Raw genomic sequence first — 19,731 nt, forward strand, 5'->3', positions numbered from 1 at the left:
TCCAGTTCCAGATTTCAGACATCTGGAAGCATGTGTATAAGGTATATATCTGTAAACTTCCATTCTAGCCAAGAGAGTGACAGCCTCTCAGCCAACAAAACCTGAAAAGCTATTTACTTCTCTCTAAAGATACCTAAATTTGTCACCTGAATAGCTTTCCCAGCTCCTGTAGCCAAATCAATGAGACTGACTATAATAAGAACTGAACAGAGAGCTCAGCAAACTCATATTTAAGCATCAGCATCTACTATTCACAATTGACAGCAGTATCTCACATCACAGAAAGATTAAAAATAATTAAAGGGAGATAACCAGGATAGTCACAAATGGTAAGTAAAGGTCTACATCACAGGTCCTCAGATCCCATGCACATGCAGCACAAAATTCATCTGAACGTACATCAGTGGCCCACAGGAGAATTAGAAATACTGAGGCAGAGGAGGCAAGGAGAATAAATGTGAGGGACATAATTAGTCAGAAGAGCACAGGGTACTGGGATCATTATTTTGAGGGACAGGTGTATGGGGATTGTTTCCACGTGCATAGATGTGTATATATGTATCTACAGATCAGCTAGGGAATTCAAGATCCCAGGTAACAGTGGTTCGAGCAATCACTGCCCAGTCAAATCCTTATGATATTCAAACAAGATGCCAGTAGAGAGATAATGCTTAGTTTTTTTCATGATTATTATAGAAGTGCTATGCTTGTGAAACTGGTTCTTCTGGAATTTTTAAAGTTGGTATGTATGTAAAAAATACCTTATTTAGTTGTGATAATATGTAGTCTTCTAAACTACAGCAAATAATCTGCATGATTGCTGTTTATATGCAATATACTGTTACACTTTTTTCAGAGAAAATAGTTTCCCTATTAATATGTTTGTGTGTGGCTTTTTAAATATGTATTCAAGAGGCTGCCAAAAATTCAATATATAAACTGAACCACTTGTGAAGACAGTAAACACTCAAGTTATAATTAATTGGCAGGGAACTGGCTACTTACCTTTACTCTGTGTTCCTACATTAACCTTTTGAGATACAAAAGCAGCAGCCTGTTTAAAAAGTAGTTTTCAGCATTCTGTAACTGTGCTGTTTCTAACATGAAATTTTTGCAGCACAGCTACTCATATCTAGACCACTGCCTGTATAGCTAGCAGAGGTCATTAAAGAAAACGTTAACACAACCAAATACATCACCAGACTAAATGCTTTAGCAAATTCCACATACATTGTTCCTACCAAATTCCTTAAATTGCTACATATAGCTAAATAGACCATTAGTAGACCTTATTTGCTAAGGCTGAATATTTAACAATATGTGACCTGTTGGCTACACTCTTGCTCATGCAGCCTAGCATGTACTTAGCCTTCACAACCACAGGAATTAAGCGTTGATGAGAATCCTCAGGTCCATTTCCAAAAAAACACTTCCTTGCCAGCCAGTACCCAGGTTGCACTGTTGCTGACATTATCCCAGCCCATTTGTGGGAGTCCCTAAAACGCCTTTGATGAACTTCCCAACATATCTGTTGGCCTATCAATCCAGCCTGCCAAGGGCCCTCTAACGGCAGCCCTCATCTCCAGCTTCTCAGCTTCTCTTCCCAGTTCTGTGTCATCCACAACCTTGTGGAGGGTGTAACTCACTCAACTGTCCTGTGCATTGACAAACACCTTAAACAGCATTCGTCAACAGTATCTGCCTAAACAAATGCAAAAAGCAGCTGATCACAGGTCAAATCCTGCACCTACTTCCATTTTCCATGTCCTCAAGGACAGAGTGACTCTGAGCAGCATTCACCACCTGGGCGTACTGTTCTCAGAGATTCTAATTTTGTTTATACATTTGTAAATGGTTCAACACCAGCTAGCAATAGAACCACAGTAGCTGCTCGCTCTCTCCCTACTCCACCCCCTCAACCCCCCCCAAAAAAAGGGAAGAGAATTGAAAGGGAGAAACTTGGATTGAGATAAACACGATTTAATAAAATAACAAAATACTAATACACTACCAGTAAATGTATATACAGAGAGAAAGAATATAAAAGATACTCAATGCAATTCCTCACAAACTCCTTCCAGCCAGTTCCAGACAGCGGTACCTGGTCCCAAAGCCGATCTTGGGGAGAAAAGAGACAAAAAGGCAGAAAGGCCTAGAGGCCTCTGCAAAATGGCAGGATGGTGAAAGGCCCAACTAAGGAAAGTCCCAAACATAACTCCCCCCAACAGATGTCTGAGAGTGAAGAGAGAGAGCACCAGAAGATCCTGACCCTCCTGAAATATGATGCACGACACCAATGGGATGGAATACTCTTATTGATCAGTCTGGATGTCAGTCAAGCTCTGCCCAGCTGCCTCACACCTGTGGGCAGAGCACTCAGAACATCCTTGGCTCTCAGTCCAGAGCAATTAAAAACATTAACTTCGTCCCGGGGTGTTATCTTCTTGATCTCAAACTAAGTCCAAAAAATGACTGTACTAGCTATGAAAATGAAAGGTTTCTAACTGCATGAAGAAAATTAACTCATTTTCAGTCCAACCAGCACAATGTCTGATGTCAGACCACCTCCAGTTCTCATCAGCTCCCAGCAATTTTTTTTTAACCTCTCCAGTTGATAACCCACAACTATAATAGTTCTGTGTACATCTTCTGCTTCTACTAAATCATTTCTAAAGAAATTAAGAGGAAAATGCAGGGAGACAGTAAAGTAGAACGTCATGCTTTACACAACACGAAAATGCATCATGTAATCGTAAGCAGCAAAATGTTGTTTCACATGCAGGTCTCTGTTAATTTCCTAGTGATTTTTTTTAGTCTATCAGCTGCTTTGGGCATTGCTGAGCATCCAAATTACATTCTCACTGACCCACCCACATGGACATCACCATCTCTTTTTGACTTGTATTCAGCCTGTCAGAATTGTTGAAGCATGTTGTACCTTAACTTCTTCCTCCCATATACAGCATTTTTCGTGTAACAAGGATTCGTTTCTGTCATGTCACTGCCATTTCCTGCATAAACTTTCTAGAACTTAACTTCTGAGTATTAATGTAACATTCGATTTACCTAAAGTCTCTTCTAGTGGCAGTGTTATGTCCTCACACTCACGCCTACAGAGCTGTAGTATTCTGAAGAACAAAATGAAATAGCCATACCTTGACGTTTTTCTTTACCTTGTTAATCTACTGACCTACCAAGTAGGTCTAATACTGACCAGCCTGTTGTAAAGCCTGATAGGTTTTCAAATTTTTAATTACCATGATTGTTTCTAGTAAAATACTCTCCTAGGTATCTTCAGAGCATAGATTTTATGCTTTGTTCTTCTCGCCAAACTTTTAACAATTTCATATTCTTCTGTTCAATCATGCAGGCGTTTTTTTAATCCTATTTTGACAGTGATAACCATCTTTTCTAAAACATCAATACTGCTGCTAGAAAACAGCCTATGCCATCTACAAGTATTAAACCTTTTTTTTTTGTAATTATTTTAATTTTTTCCTCTGGCTAGTATTCTCATTTTAGTTATTTGTGGGATTCTCTCCCCTAGAAACATCCATCTTACACAGAACATGGAGTCTGAATAGTCTATAAGCATTTGATGAGTCACGTAAGAAGGTAGGTATCTTTAATCTCTACACTTCTGCTCCATACTGTAACAATAATTCAGTCCATCTCATCTTCCTTGTTTTAGAACTCCTCTACAGGTAGAGTTCTCAGGGGAAAATACGTTACAAATGTCTGAAATAAAACCACCTCATAAGCAATAGTGGAACAGCTAGGTTTTACCTGACTGAAGATTGTTAATGTGTTAGCTTGATGTTTAAAAGTTAAATGCAGTGCAAGATAATATATTAAAACTAGCATGTTTTTTTTAACTTACCTCCTTGCTTATAAACTGTTAATTCTCGTACAGTTTCCAAGAACTGCCAAAACTTCTCATTACCATCTTCTGCAATAAATTCACTGTTTAAAAATAAAAATGAATTGTCCATGGGTTGACTTCGTCCAAAGATGTACAACAGTAAAAATCATCAGTCGTTTAAAATAAAAAATATCCAGTAACAATGAAGGGTTAAGTATTCAATGACCGTCTGACATGTATGTAGCATAAAACATTGAACAGTGGTATATTTTGGTTAAAAAAAATTTTCAATAAAAACCTACCAATCTGAACTGGACAATCAGAGCTGTAAAGCAAGACTGTTCTCTAATACAGAAATAAACAGGTTTTTTGCTCTATTCTTCCACATATACAGTTATAAGTAAAATCAATTCGGCACATGAATTTTATTTAGTAGTTGCTAAATATACAAATAAGAACCATACACTCTGACAGGTTATAGTTTTTAATTAAATTACAGACTTCCATCAATAACAATGTCTACTTTGCTACACAAGGAAGGTCCCCAATCTTTGGAATACTTTCAAAGATAGGTTAATCTTTACAAAGCATAAAAGTAAGGTTTGCTTTATTCCAGACACCATTCTTCTATTTACTGCTAACACTAGTGGGTTTTTTTAAGGGAACATCAATGGCTTTCCACCCACTGCCTTATGTCTGCCAAAAAATCTACTTGCTAGCATGAGTGTATTGTTTTCTAATCTTTACTTTGGAAGTCTGCCACTCCTTTGATTACAGGAGTTTGCAATTCTCCCTTTCATGGGAGTTCTCCAAACGGCAGCAAATAAGTTCAAAAACAAAACAAATATTTTTAAACCAAACAAACTGGCAGGGGAGCCACAAACATGTAATACTAGAAAACAGTTACTTCGTACTTTGAAATTATGATCAAAAGTTAATGGTAAATTTAGAGAAAAAAAAAGAAAGGCATTTTACTCCTACAGCTTCACATCTTCATTAATACCTTTATCCATAATTTAATTCATGAGTGAAAAGTAAGCTAATGGAAAAGAGACTGTTTCTCAGTGGAATTGGAGAACTGTGTAGACTGACCCATTGCACCTCCTCAACCTAACCTCCAAAACGCCTGAGTACGTTAAACACAAAGCAACTTAAATAACATGGCCAAAACGTGAAAAAAAGCCTATCAGTACTGTGCAGAGCGTTTTACAAAGTGAGGCAACAACAAAGCCTTGTACCGCAGGAGCACTTTGACGCACCCTCTGAAGAAGGAAAAGGAGATAGAGACGCTGCCGCCCCTTAGTCAGCCCCCCTGTTCCCTTAGCGGAGAGAAGAACGGGGCCCCTCCCTCCTCCTACACCCTTAGCGAGGCGCCCCTTCCCCCCAGAGGACAGCCCGGGGAGGCACCGCCGCTGCCCCCCTCGCCCCGCCCGGCAGCCGGGGAAGAAGGAGGCGGCTGCACGCACCTCGCCTCCAGCAGCAGCGGGGTCGCCGGCCACTTCGCCGCCAGCCGGGCCGTCACGGCCTGAGAGGAGGCGGGAGCCCCACCGCCCGAGCACGGCTGAGCACACAGGAGAACGAGAAGGGGCGGCAGCAGCGGCCAACCCGCCATGAGGAGGCGAGGGGCGGTAAGGGGCACCAGGGGCAGCAGCGCCCGCCCCGCACGGCTCCCTAGACCACGGCATGCACTCCGCAACCCCGCCCAGATTAGCTTCTGCCTTACTCCTATTGGCTGTACTGCGCCTTCGCTCTTAGACTATTGGTCAGCCCGGAGACCAATCAGGACCTGACGCCGAATAAATAGCGGGGGCTCTCTCGGCTCGCGTGTTGACACGCGGCGCTAGGGGTGGAGCGGAGACGGCGCCGCGCCTCCCCGCGCAAGCGCAGGAGTGGCGTTAGCGCCGCCTTCCTGAGGTGGGTCTTGTCCCCACTGTGCTGGAGGAGGGCAGTTCGCTTGGCGGCATTTCGTTGTTTGTTGGTGTGTTTTGTTTGGTTTTTTTTGTGTTTTTGTTTTTTTTTTTTTTTTTTTCCCCCTCCTCTTGATTTTCAAGTTGTTTTGTAAACGCGAGTTACACGTTGGGTGTGTTCAGGTGCCAGTTGTGGGGTTGTGCCGTTACCTCAGGGCGGTGCGCTCCGCTCGGTGTGCCTGGCCGGTTCCCGCGGCTGCCGGCAGCTGAGGGGAGACAGGACGGTGCTGTCTCGCAGCCGGGACGGCAGCTGCTTTCCTAGGCCACCCCAAACCCACCAGTGCATCTTCCCGTGCTTGCTCCTAAATGGTAGTTCTCCCTCGGCCTTCACCGGGCTCAAAACAGTAGCTATGATCTTGCTAAGTGTGAGAAGCATCGTACCGAGTACATATGTTAAAATATAGTGCCTGCTGGAAGGTGGGAGTATTCAATTCCCCCTTCCCTCTCAAACTGGAAGTTTTCTAAGTCAGTTTCTATTTTGAGATGTGTTCTGTTTCTTGTTGGTTTTTTTTTTCTCAATATACGTTTCACTGGAACCATGCCTATACCTTCCTCCTAACTTACCTTAAAATTTTAAGTCTTGTGGTCTCTAATTTATTTTTTCATGTGTTTTTGAAATCTTGGCAGTTCATTCCCCTTCCTCAACACAGCTGTTATGCTGTTGTTGTTGTTGTGGTTTGTTGTTTTTTTTTTGTTTGTTTTTGTTTTTTTCTCCCAGTTGTATAGCAGAGCTAAAAGAGGGTGGTGTGGGTGCTTCTGAAGCAGTACTGTGGGATGTGAATACAGGGCAGCTCTGAGTAGTTGTTTATTGGAGGAAGAATTCTATAGCTGTATTATAAACAGTGGATATTTCCTTTTCTATAATGTGACTCATGGAACTTGAAGTTGAAACCTGGAATGTTTCAGCCTGCATGCACCTTAATTTATTTTGCTCACGATCATCTCCTGACTGTTTAAAGTTACTGTGTGGATGGCAGGAGACAGTTAAGGCCCTAGTATAGGGGCAAGGCTGTGGATTGCGTAGTTTGGTTTGTCAGTGCTCAGGGCTGGTCAATATAAAACCATATGTACAAGCAAAAGGAATCTATTTGACAGGCATTCTCAAACTGTGGTGCAGAAACTCTGCCAAAAGAAAATGTCTGTACTTAACATGCTGCTTTACATTTATCATCTGAAAATATGATAACGATGTCCCTGAGTGTTGTTTGTATGTAATTTTGGTCTGAGGCCTTTGTGTTTGATCTTTTTTGGACTTACTCTCACAAACTTGTGGTGTTATAAGACCTCAGATAGTTTTCATGTGATATATCAGTGATGCCAACTTTAGTGTACATCAGTTGATATAAGTTAACCCTGCCTGAGACTGATAGCGCAGCCTTCATATACCTCTGTAGAAATTATGAAAACCACAGGAGTATTTATCTTCTTCATGTGTAAGGCCATCAGAAAGAACAAAATTCAGCATTTTTTATGTGGAGAAAGGCTGGGAGATACTGTATAAGCAGCTTCCTTTCATATTGATGATTCAGAAGCTGCTGCTGCTGCTAGTAGGGATGGCATGGGCAGACCACTGTATGGTTGACTAAGATTGAGCCCCTGTGTTTCTGTGCTAATAACCCATGTATGTAGCCAAACTCTTGCATCCATAGAAGGTAAAAACACATGTGATAAACTGATAGAAGACTCTTCCACCGCTCCCTAGCAAATTTCAAAACGCGTTTGGTAGACTTAGTAGAACTCAGGCTACACTTGTTCTGCACTGAATAGGCTATAGCTGTTTTATGTTGACCATCTATCAAAAAAAGCCCCAAACCCAACAATCCTTCTATGGTTAAAGGAGTTACTAACAAGTTGTTTTTTGCTGTTTCTTCAGCCAAACTGAAATTTAGTAAGCGTGTTCCCCATGTATATAGAGTTACCAAGCATTTTTTGTAACTCTGTACAACGCTATGTATTTGTGATGATTGATGCATCTACCTTACCCTAATCTATCAATTGCTTTTCTATATGAAGTTGCTGGTACATTTTGTTTTATATTGATATTGAAGAAGCTCCTATTGTTGCTTAAATGTGAATAGCTTGTACTTGTTTCATCTTGAGTTGTGACAATGTATGATTTACCATCCAAAAGATAAATAAAATTTGTTGGCACTGGCTATGCAAATACAGCTAGCTTTAAATTCAGTGGCAAGATAAAGTGATAGGTCTGAATCAATGGTGAGATGATTAGTCTGTGGTCAACTACAGAAAATACTTGGTCCAGTTTTTCTTCTGAGGGAAGATCCTTTGTGCTTAAATTCAGAGATCTCTATTAGAGAAAAAGAATGTCTCTGCCGAGATGTTTCTCTTCCATTTAGGATTATTGTTTTATTAGATGCCTAAATTTTAGGATCATAGACAGGCTAAATGAAGTTGGAAGGGACCTCAGGACATCTGTAGTCCAACCTCCTGCTCAGAGCAGGGTCAGTTCTGAGGTCCAGTCAGGTCTTGAAAAATCCAAGACTGGCACCTGCACAACCCCTCTGAGCAACCTGATTTGTTGCTTAAGATGCACTTCTGGTTGCTCCTCAAAAAGAAATGCAGTGCTATAACAGAACGTTGTCTTCCTTATAAAACATTTTGCATGTCTTTCCATCTTCCCTTTGCTTTGGTACCTTAGCTACAGTATAGCTGCAAAGAGCCAATACACACTTTTACAAAATCTATTTCTTTATATTTGAACAAAAGCATATTTTAATCTTTTAAGAAGTGTGCAGACCAAGAAGATGGAGAGCATACTTAATCTTCATTTCTACAACAGAATTTTATGTAATTAAGTATTCCGAATAACACTTGGCTATTCTTGTATGTGCATGCCATAGATTAGTGAGAAAACCCTGTAGTTCTTTGAAACCATTTTTCAGCAGAACAGAAAAACAATTAGGGCAAAATTTTAAAATTATTCATACCACAGCTGTGCAAATAAGAATTGATTATCATAACTGTTTCAGTGTGAATAGAAGAAATGATTAATGAACACTTCTCAGTAAGATGCAAATGTTTTACAGTGTAAGTCACAGTGAGCTATGTCTATTTAATAGAAACAGTAAGTGCAAATAAGTTGAGCTTCATCAGTGTATTCAGTTAACTGAAAATAAAACTTTATTTTTTAACAGATTGAAGACAATTTTCAAGCTGGAAGGCCCCCTTTCTCCCTAACTTGGAGGTAATGTAAATGTCAAAAACCAGTCAAAAGATTTACCTGTTATCTGGTTATTAATTGACAGTCTCCTGTGCAGTAACTGCTAGCATCTTTTTATCTTGCTGTGAGATTGGAGGCTGATTTCTTCAGAAACTGTTGGTGTCACTCTTACGTCAGGCAATTGAGGTGTTTCCCTGAACAGATTAAGGATGCCATACTGCATTGCTTTTTGTCCATTCAATTGAAAATAAAGACAAATGTGAGTTATTTGATTAGCATGCCTCAATGTAGTGGTATAATGTAATAAACAATGCAAAAATATATTTTATAGCCTGTTAGCTCTTCATTTTAATTTACGGGGACGAGCAAGTGAAAGAAAAATTGATGCAGAAATAACATAAGCTCGGTTTCAACAACTCAGTGGCAATCAGAATTTATGCTGCTTTGCTATTGCCTACACATGTGGCTGCAGTGACAGTAAGTGGCTCTCTTCCAGTATGCATATCTTTTCAACTTTTTTTTTAAATAAAAGAAACTGAAGCAACATTTTGCTTTGCAAACTAAGAATAGAAGTTGCAGCTTCTTGCTTAAAATGACCTAGCTCAGAAATGTGAAGAATATACTTCCTGAGTCATGCCAATGCACTTCTTACAAATCTCTGGGCGTGTCTGTGCTGTTTGGTGGAGAAAAGTGAAATGTGGCCATAATGGGGACTGTTGCTCCATTTGAATACACCAGCTCAAGTTCATAAGCAATGCCACTGCTCTGCTGTGCCAATAGGACAGTGTATCTTTTTGGCTTATTGATTCAGTGGAAACCTAGAATTGAGCCCTGTTATGGTGGCTGGCATATGTTCCATAACAGCTATTTTGTGATTCTTAGGTGTAGTTTATTTTAATTAAAGCTTTGTGTAGCTGATGCAAACCAGATCAAACCATGCTGCTTAAGTGTGTGGAAAAAAAAAAAAGGGTTTGTTTCCAGTGGAAAAAATTCCAGTGCTACTTTTTAGATTTTGCTATGTCCCTTCTCATTCGTCTGTCATTTTGGTAATGTTAGTAGCTAACGAGCAGATAAGTTTCTCACCTGCCAGGGCTCATTTCAGCTCACTCCCCAGATGTGAAAAATAATACTTATGGACAAGTCATCTAAAGCTATTCCTTACAATAATTTATGGTGAATATCTTCAGAGGGAACATAGAAGTATTACTTTTGAATGATGCATATTAATATTTTATGTCCTTTTCAGTTAATCTAAGTATATAAAAATTTCAATTTTTATGATTTATACAAAAAGCTAATTACAATCCATTGTGCAGACAGCTTTAAAAATCAATGTAAAAAATAACAGTTACGCATAAATGAAAAAGAAGCAAAAAGTGCAGCCACAAGCTATTACACATATAATGAAAATGGATTTATTGCTTAAGTCTTTTATTACCTTCTATTATTAAACCATTAAGAAGGTCCCTTAAGTTTAATCCGAACTGGAAAAGACACATTCACATGTGCATATATATGTTATTCCAGGCAAATATGTACTAAAGGAACATTGTGAGAATTAAAGCTTCCAAAAGAAAATTAAAAATTGATTCCCATGTCCCTGAAGTCAGTATGGTTTATCTGCCAATAAATTATAAAATGTGTACTTTAAAATGTTCATAAACCATGGAAAAGTCAGGGAATTACAGTTTTTTAGCACTGGAAGATACGCATATAAATTAGGTTTGTAGTAGTGTAGCACGTTTCTCTGGTTCCGATGGTGCTAGCCACACCTAAATCCAAGCAGTTACAGTCCCGGAGAAATAACAGGTCACTGAACACTTAGTAACTGTGAAGTTGTAGTTTGTATCTGTATATTAAGATATTCAAATATGCATATTTTTGGAGATTTGCACCTGTGTATTGAAGTGATTGCACATAATTAGCGGCGTGATTATCAAATATGTTTTCACATACCGCATATAATTAGACTTACAGAAACACACTACATTTAGAATATTTTAATGTAGATAAACTTTGAGGGCAAAAATGAAGTGTTATTAAGGAAATGCAAATTGTTAACCCCTAATGTGCTAGCTTCTGCTAGTGGTATCTCCTGATAGAAGGATTCCCAGCTGTGCAGGCTTATGGCAGTGGTGAGGGAAGAACAACTGGTAGGATGTGTGGTGCAGGCTTTTTCACCCCTCCCTAGTGCTGCAGCAATGTGCAGTTCTGGGCTATGGGACACTGAGGATGCAGGATGGAAAACAAGGCAGCAGGATTCATGCTAGATGTATGTTATCTTGATACACACTCCTTTGAATATCTTTGCCAATAAAATAAAATGGTCATGCATTTAGATAGCTATTTGGCTAACTTCTCAGGTTATACACAGACATATATGGTAATCACATATAACCAATACCTTAAACTAAGTGAAAATTGTTTATTTGTTAGTTTGCAATAAAGCTAGGTTTCCGACAGGAAAACTTGGCCTTATTTCTGTTTTCCATTATTCCTTCATCATTACTTCCTAGAATAACTGAAGTTAAATCAGAAATATGCTGGCTGTACCAGTTACTCACATTTGTTAAACTGCTTTCATACTATAATTTGGTTGCTATCTCTTGACAGTTATCATAAAACAATTTACTATATTATATTAGGGTGGTACACTTAGGCCTCCTGAAAGGACTAAGATTAAATTATAGGTCTACTCTGTGGTTCCAAATAATGAAAAATGAGATGATCCTGCCTGCTAGAGGCCTCAGCAAACTCTTCAAAAAAAGACTTTCTAGAAGTCCTTCCAAAAGAAAACATAAGCTCCCATCTTCTCTGCGTTTTTGCTATAAACCTGGGATTCTCAAAACACTGTATTAAAGGAATGCAATTATACAATATCTGAGCAACTTGTATCCTACTATTTCTTAGCAGTTGGGAGGGGGGATGTGATCATTATATTAAAAACATCTGTTTTGAAGTAAAAGGCTTTACAGCATATGAATTGTTATGTTTTCATAAGCATAAGTTAAAAATCATTTAAATGGCTGTTAAATTCCCAATTATGCTTGCATGTATAGCCACAGATGAGCATGCAGGGCTGGTAATTGTTTTACAGATTAAACTCTGATATTTTACTTACTATCAATGGCCTACAAGCCACAATGGGACAACACAGCTGTGGGCCATTTCTGTCTTCTCTTACTGATGCAATTCTTGCTCTATTTCAGCTTTCCTTTTGCCACAAAATGATGTACAGTGTTGGTAGTTTGTAAGTACGTGCTTCTCTTCACTAAACCACTTCAACTTCAGGTGCCCTTAGACTCTTTGTCCAAACAAACTGCTTTGACCGACCTGTATTTTGACCTCCTTTTTTGCCAGTGGGAGAATTATCCTCTCATTTTTTGCTGATTCTTAATCCAAACAAACACTCAAGCAATCTTCACCTCAATTCTCCCTCTGAATTTACAGTTTATTCATCTCAAACCTGTCACAGTGTTGAACAATTTTTCTTCCCTCTCTTATTTCTTACCTAGTCATTGGTCTGTCACAGACTGACTGCAAGGCCAACAGATCTTTCCTTCTGCTGAGGGTTAGGGGAACTATTTGTATCTTGACGTTTGCCACCACAATTTTCTGTTATAGGGTTGAAATTCCCATTTCTTATGGTAATTACAGTTCCTAGCATACTTTAATCTGAGATCATAAGATAAGTTAGTGCTCTAGGCAGATGTCTCAAACCAAGACTTCAAACTCACTATCTAACCTGGCATCCACAGTACTAGTAACTTCTCTGCACTGTAACTTTTGTAGGTCAGCCAGATTTGAGGCTAATGTAGTATCTCCACTTCATGCCAGCTGTGAAATACCTTACATCCCTTCATAATTAAACCTGAATGGCTCTCAGCTTTTTCCACAAGCCCAACTGAACTTCTAACTGTTGACAGGACGGATATTTCACTCATCTTGGTGGGATTATTTAGAGAACAAAAATTACTATTAATATATTTTATGAATACACAGAAGGACAACACCAAATCTTTGTATGGCTATATGTTAGGGAAGACTCGCTGATTACATGCCTTTAGATGCTTATAGAACAGGTGTATAAGAAGGAGTTAAGAAAACTCCCCAAACTAGACTTGGAATTCTTCTCAGAAGGAGCTGGATTGTTCTAAAACCTCCTGTAGCACCACATTAAAAAAGTGTGGTTCTTGAATTCAAAGTTTCCAGGTTGTCTTGCTGAAATGAATCCAAGAAATGTCTGGTAAGTAATAGTGGCAACCCAGAAAGCGATAATTGTTCTGAGCTTGCTGTGATTTTTCAGTAAAGAGTTGGAGGTCAGTTATAAAGGAAAGGTTCAGATTTGCAGATGGCTGTGAAAGCCAGAAAGGGGTGCTAGAAGTTGAGCCTGATCTACCATTTGCAACACTTTTCTCCATTTTCCATCTGTATCCCATAGAGATCAGGTGAAAGAGATGAAACACCCCGAGATCAAATACTACACAAATAATTTTTTCCACTTTGGAGAGAGAAACTTCTTGGAAGATTTTTTTTTTGTTGTTGCCATTGGGTCTTTTTGACTTCTTTTTTTCTTCCACATCACCCCAAAAGGCTGAAAAACTGAAGAGAAAAAGGAAGGGGGGCTAGTGGATCATTTATGATATTACTTCAGATTTGTTTCTCAGAAGACACTGAAGTTCCTTGACTTTGTATGAATTTGTGATGGGGATTTGGATCAAGTTAAACCGTGTCTATCCATAGCACATCTAAAAGTCTGTCCTAAAGGAAAAGACAAGATATGGCCTGAACAACTTTGAAAACCTTAATAATTTAGCTCCTAGATACAAGAAGATGTGCTCGAGATAAACTGCTGGTGGGATAAGTGATGCTTGATGGGGATGTACAGATTAAGATTACCTGAAAAGAGGCAGAAGGTTTTTGTGCAATGGTAGGAGGAAGAAAATATTGCTGTGTTATGTATCACCAGGTGGCAGTGTTACACAGTCTTGCAACTGCTATGCGTTACTATATGAGAAGGGCAAATGTAGAGCCTTGCACCTGGGCAGGAACAACCCCAGGTTCCAGTATAAATTGGGGAATGACCTGTTGGCAGTATAGGAGAAAGGGACCTGGGGGTCCTGGTGGACAACAGGATGACCATGAGCCAGCACTGGGCCCATGTGGTCAGGAAGGCCAATGGCATCCTGGGGTGTATTAGAAGGGGGGTGATTAGTAGGTTGAGAGAGGTTCTCCTTCCCCTCTACTCTGCCCTGGTGAGACCGCACCTGGAATATTGTGTCCAGTTCTGGGCCCCTCAGTTCAAGAAGGACAGGGAACTGCTGGAGATAGTCCAGTGCAGGGCAAAGAAGATGATGGAGTGGAACATCTCCCTTATGAGGAAAGGCCAAGGGAGCTGGGTCTCTTTAGCTTGGAGAAGAGGAAACTGAGGGGTGACCTCATTAATGTTTACAAATATGTGAAGGGTGAGTGTCATGAGGATGGAGCCAGGCTCTTCTCAGTGACAACCAATAATGAGACAAGGGGCAGTGGGTTCAAACTGGAACACAAGAGGTTCCACTTAAATATGAGAAGAAACTTCTTGTCAGTGAGGGTGACAGACACTGGAACAGGCTGCCCAGGGAAGCTGTGGAGTCTGTACAGGCATTCAAAACCCACCTGGACACATTCCTGTGTAACCTCATCTAGGTGTTCCTGCTCCAGTGGGGGAATTGGACTGGATGATCTTTTGAGGTCCCTTCCAATCCCTAACATTCTGTGATAAGTTTTTGGGTCTTGGAAGGAAAACTGATAGGGATATCTGTTAGTTTTTGCTAGACAGAAGGAAGCATGTCCCAGTTTCAGAAGAGACAGATCTCTCCCTGTGTTGATCTACATGATCAGAGTCAGTTTGTTGGAGGAAGTTGCAATCCGGGAACTTGGGCATTGACTTTGACATCTTGATTTTTAAGCAACAGAGTTTCTTGTGTACTGTTTGACTGTTCTTTACTGGGAAAAACAGAAGACCCTATGCAAATGCAGTAGCATCCTGCACGTCATCAACAGTGACTGAGTCTGTATCATTCTTGCATGTACCTGAATCTGGAAAAATAAATGTGGATGCCGTACAGATGGCATGACTTTTAACTGTAATAAGCCCACAAAAGCTGCTCTACACTCCAGAGTTTGCATCATAAATATTCCAGGATTCAGAAGGCTGGAAGGAATGTGTGTAAGTATGTCTAAAGTCTTCCATGCACAGAACAGAAATGGGAGACCAAGTGTGTCTGTTCTGCTAAATGCTTTCCTCAGGGTGTCTTCATGTCGCAGATTCCAGTTGTAGAGAGTGTGCACAAACGGCCCTATGTCTAGTTTCTTTGGAATTACCAAAAACCTTCTCTCTTTGGCGCAGGACCAGTATTTGTCACTAGTAATTTGATATTGCAGCCTGCAATAACTGGACAATTTGTAACTCCACTCAAAGTATCTTCCCACTCACCAATTCTGCCTGTCCATATTGTGAAGCTGCACATGTTTTTTGAATGGCAACAGAAGCTCTTTTGACTAATTTGCAGCCACTGGTCACGCCTTGTGTCTTCCTTGGAATTCTGTTTATAGCTGGACACGAGCAAGGCTTGCCATTGCTTGTTACTAGTGCCACCCTGTTCTCTAGGCAGTGGACTCTGGTGAGCCATGTATGTGGCCCTACATGCCAGAGATTTTCTTTGCTAGCTAACATACTGTAACTTCAGCCTGAGTTTTGTAATGTAACTTGGCTATGCTACAGTACGAAAGGCAAGAGAGAACACTATTCTTTTCTCCTTAAGTTAAACTGCAAATGTTCAGTGATGTCAGGGACTTTCTTGGATATTGAGGCCAAATGGAATGATGTGGTCTGACCTACATTGAAGCTGTAATCTCTGTGACTGACTGCTGGTTGGAAGTGATTTCTGGAATGATTTGGCTCCCAGACTATGTCCAGGAGTTGTTTTGTAGAGTGCTGGTCGGCACATGCCAAAACCTGGTTACAGCATTTTCTCATTATTTATTCTGCTAGATGTCCACGCTGCACAGCCCAGGAATGATCCCAGGTGGTGGTTCTTTTGCTGGCACAGATACACACAGGGAATGCAGGGACTGACTGCAATGGTGCAAGAATGAAATATGACCAAATTATGTGGTAGAAAGGAGATACACCTATAAGTATGTAGTCTTGGCATTGATCTAAAAATATAGCTCAAAGTTTTCAGTAATGTCCTTTTTTTCCAGGAAACTCTCTTCCCAACAACAGTAAGACAAAATACAGAATTGTAGTATCTCTATGAGTGGTTATATGGTTTTAAACAACAGAGAAATTGATAGAATGCTGAAAGCGATTTAAGATGTTCCAGTGTCCTAGGTCAGTGTCTTATGCAGGTGGAGTTATGAATAGTCAAAGCAGAATATAGCTGATACTTTCAGGAAAACACGCAGCAATATGTAAGGAATGAGTTGCAGAAGCCACTGCATGTGGACTGACGCATATGAGACACTGACTGAAAACATTACTTCTATATTGTCTGTATTCTGATCAAGGGAAATAAAAATGGTCTTAGGTTTAAGAAAGTTATTACATCCAGAAAAAGAATGGCAAGCAAGAAAAGTGAAAATTAACAAGTGTCCTAATGAATTGCAACTTTGCAAGAAGATGGACTGGTGACAGTATAATGCATAAATTGTTTTAAAAGGAAGAATACAGTGATCAGTGTGCCATTGAAACAGTAGGTTCAGTAAGTGCACATATTAAAATTTAATATGACAAAAAATGTGGTACACTTACACTATGAGCTTTGGAACAAATTAATCCCAGAGAGATGACTGAAGTTAGCATGAGTTTATTAATTTAACAATTTTTATCCTTGTGACAAGAGAGACACTTGGGACTTGGTGCACACTGAAAAATTGTTTTATTGGAAATCTCAACTGGCTGCAAGCAGTGATAAATCATTTAACGAAACCAGTGTGAGGTAGGTGTCACTTTAGTTTTACATTAATAGATCTATTAGATTTTAACCTTGTCAGACAGGTAATTGCTAAATGAAATTATACTTTTGCACCTTTGCTTCTTAATATCATTTGCTTACTCATGCTTTTTCTACAAACCTTGATGTTGGCACTAAGAGTGTTTCATATGCCCATTGCTTCAGACTAGCAAAAATTGTATTGACCTTTAAAATAAATTGTAAGTGTGACAATTTTTATTTTTAGCAACTTGGAAAATGTGTTGTCTGTTACCTCAGAATGACTTGGAGAAGGGGCATTATGTGTCAGAATTAATTAAAATGTGTCCACGTTTTCATGTCAGCACATCTCTGGTAGACATGACAGTAGACCTGGCACATGTGTTTTACAAGGTGAAGTTGTGCTGCCTGAGATTATTACAAGGAACAGGTTATTTCAGGATTATTTTATGTGAATACTTGAACTCTGGGCTATATGCTCACAACACAGGATCTTGTAGAATCATTGTGTTAGAAATAAGAGAATCCTGAGTCTTGTAATTTTTAAAAATCAGAAATCTACAGAAACTACGTTCATTTTGTAAGAGTATCTCAAAACTAGCTTGTCAACTGACTTTGGATTTTCTTTGTAGTTAAACTCTCATTGGAGTTTTAAAGGTAAGCTCTATTTGGAAGGGGAAATGTTGGATTTGAACAGTGTTTGCAATTTTTAGGGCTTTACTTCAAGCCCAGTTGTGTTCTCATTAAATCAATGGAAAGACGACCATGTTCAAAATGATCTTTATAATCACTTTGTTGTTGCTAGTGTGTTACAGCCATTGACTTCTAACGAATTTAACTGATTTTTATTAAAGCTTAATCCCACAGGGCCTTGCACAGTAATGCGGACCTTTATAAAGAGAACATTAAATCCTACCAAATGAAAGTGCTACGTCTCTGCGCAGGGATACTTAGCCTCTACTGACTATTGTGGGACTTGGGTTCAGTCTGGAGACCCCAACTCTTCTTCCAGCTAGGGCCACAGTAAGTATAACTTGGGGTGTAACTGCACACCCTGTGTGCAACTGGGAGGAACTGGGTGGTGATTGGATGTGTTTTGGGTTGTGACTCTACATAAAGCATGGTCTGCAAGCCATCATTAAAAATATCAAAATTGCTAAGTAAAAGTCTGTCTTTGAAAGCTGCATAAGCACCTTATTTCATGTGGACCTGCAAGTACTTTTTGCTAGTTTAAGAAAAATGAGAGCTTTATGAAGTCAACTTTTTCATCTAAACCTCATTATAAATATTTTTCTTCTCTTGTACATCCTTTCCATCCAGGAAAAAATACTTCTTGTCAGTCTTCACAAATCAGTAACTGTCTTACGCAAGTTTAAATAAATAAGAATTTTAAATTTAACTGAAATGCACAATTTTTCTGTTTAGCAAATTTAGCTTTGATCTCCCTTTCATGAAGATGAAGGTAGGGTGCCAACAATCTTGTATTTATGAGAAAACCTCAAATTATAATAGTATTTCTGTATCTTACCAAAAGCATTATATGGGATACTTCAGTCTAAATCCTTTAGCATTGCTTTTATTCCAAATATGAGTTTACCCACACAAGTGTTACTAGTGCTGTTCTGTAACAGAAACAAGGCTATGTTTAATGTTGCTTTTTCTTTTTTTTTTTTGATGTTTGCTTGTTAACTAGTGAATAGATGGAGATGAGAACAAAATGCTTCTATATCTTACATCTATAAATATTTACGTTTCTCTGGGGTAGGTTTCCTGACACCTAGTAAAAGAGAGAGGTTTAAAGAAAATATCATTAAGTCCGGGCTTGGGAGGCACAAGGACTTTGAAAGCAGGTGAGCAGAGAAGAACACAGAGTCAGGTCTCCCTGTAGAGAGTATGGATGCTCTGCTTCTCTTGCTGGAAAAGAACTTGGTGATTTTTCAAGACAAAGAAGGGCTGCTTTCTGCTTGGGTAAAAGTGAGTGGGTGAACACATCTTGTCATGATGGGAAGAAGACTGAAGAGGTCTGTTTGACACCAGACCCACATTTCCTTCTGCCAGAGAATGGAGGGATTGGGCTTTCAGCACTGTGGTGTGTGCTTGTACAATACAGGGGTGAATTCCATGTAACACGTGATGCTTCCTGTATGAATTTTCACTGAAGATAGAAGTGCATATCTTTTTATGTCTTGGCAAGACCTGAGAATTGGCTCCTCTCAAACTTTTACCAGTGTAATACCTTGACAGTGCTGTGCAACCCTGGAAATGTTTGTGTGTGTGTGGTGTGATTGTGTCGTTTGAAGTCAGGTGGTTGATGCTTCTGGTCTTGTGGCAGAAACTTCTGGAACATCTCACAGCATGTAGAGTTTTAACTCCTTTTGTTTAGACCACTTTCTGGTAATTTCTGTTCTTTCTGGCAAGCTTTAATGGGAGCTGTTACTCTCCTCCAAGAGTCCAAATACTTTTACTCTCTATATAAAAAAACTTCATCTTAAAATACATCGGTCTAAGTGTTTTTTAAAGTTCTAAAGTTAAATGGTCTCATGGGAAGGCACTAGTCTTCTGTTAACAGCCTTCCAGAGGTGAGGTTGTCTCCAGGGTTGAGAAAGTTGCTTTAGCACTATCAGTTATCTAATTAATCCCTCAGTAAATAAAGACATTCTATAATTAAATAAGCAAGATGTGCAATCAGCTCTAACATGAAATGCTTTGCATGTTAATATATTATAATCCGGAAGCTGTACA

General features: G+C 39.5%; 1 protein-coding gene and 1 long non-coding RNA gene across 2 annotated transcripts in view; one reads left to right on the plus strand and one right to left on the minus strand.

The window, feature by feature from the left end:
• UGGT2 (UDP-glucose glycoprotein glucosyltransferase 2) overlaps nt 1-5,555 on the minus strand; it is an 84,025-nt gene extending 78,470 nt beyond the window's left edge. Inside the window, exons 1-2 of the mRNA XM_065833302.2 lie at nt 5,329-5,555; nt 3,881-3,963 (exon numbers count right to left, since the gene is read on the minus strand). Coding sequence (XP_065689374.2) covers nt 3,881-3,963; nt 5,329-5,474 — 229 coding nt within the window. The 5' untranslated portion in view covers nt 5,475-5,555. The remainder of the gene's footprint in view (nt 1-3,880; nt 3,964-5,328) is intronic.
• Nucleotides 5,556-5,707: 152 nt separating this feature from the next.
• Nucleotides 5,708-18,389, plus strand: LOC139826987 (uncharacterized). Its single transcript, XR_011737155.1, has 3 exons — nt 5,708-5,776; nt 8,985-9,034; nt 17,844-18,389. It is a non-coding gene; the product is annotated as an uncharacterized lncRNA (long non-coding RNA).
• The last annotated feature ends 1,342 nt before the right edge of the window (nt 18,390-19,731 follow it).

This window comes from Patagioenas fasciata, chromosome 1, assembly GCF_037038585.1.
Source record: "Patagioenas fasciata isolate bPatFas1 chromosome 1, bPatFas1.hap1, whole genome shotgun sequence".
Taxonomy (NCBI): Eukaryota; Metazoa; Chordata; class Aves; order Columbiformes; family Columbidae; genus Patagioenas; species Patagioenas fasciata.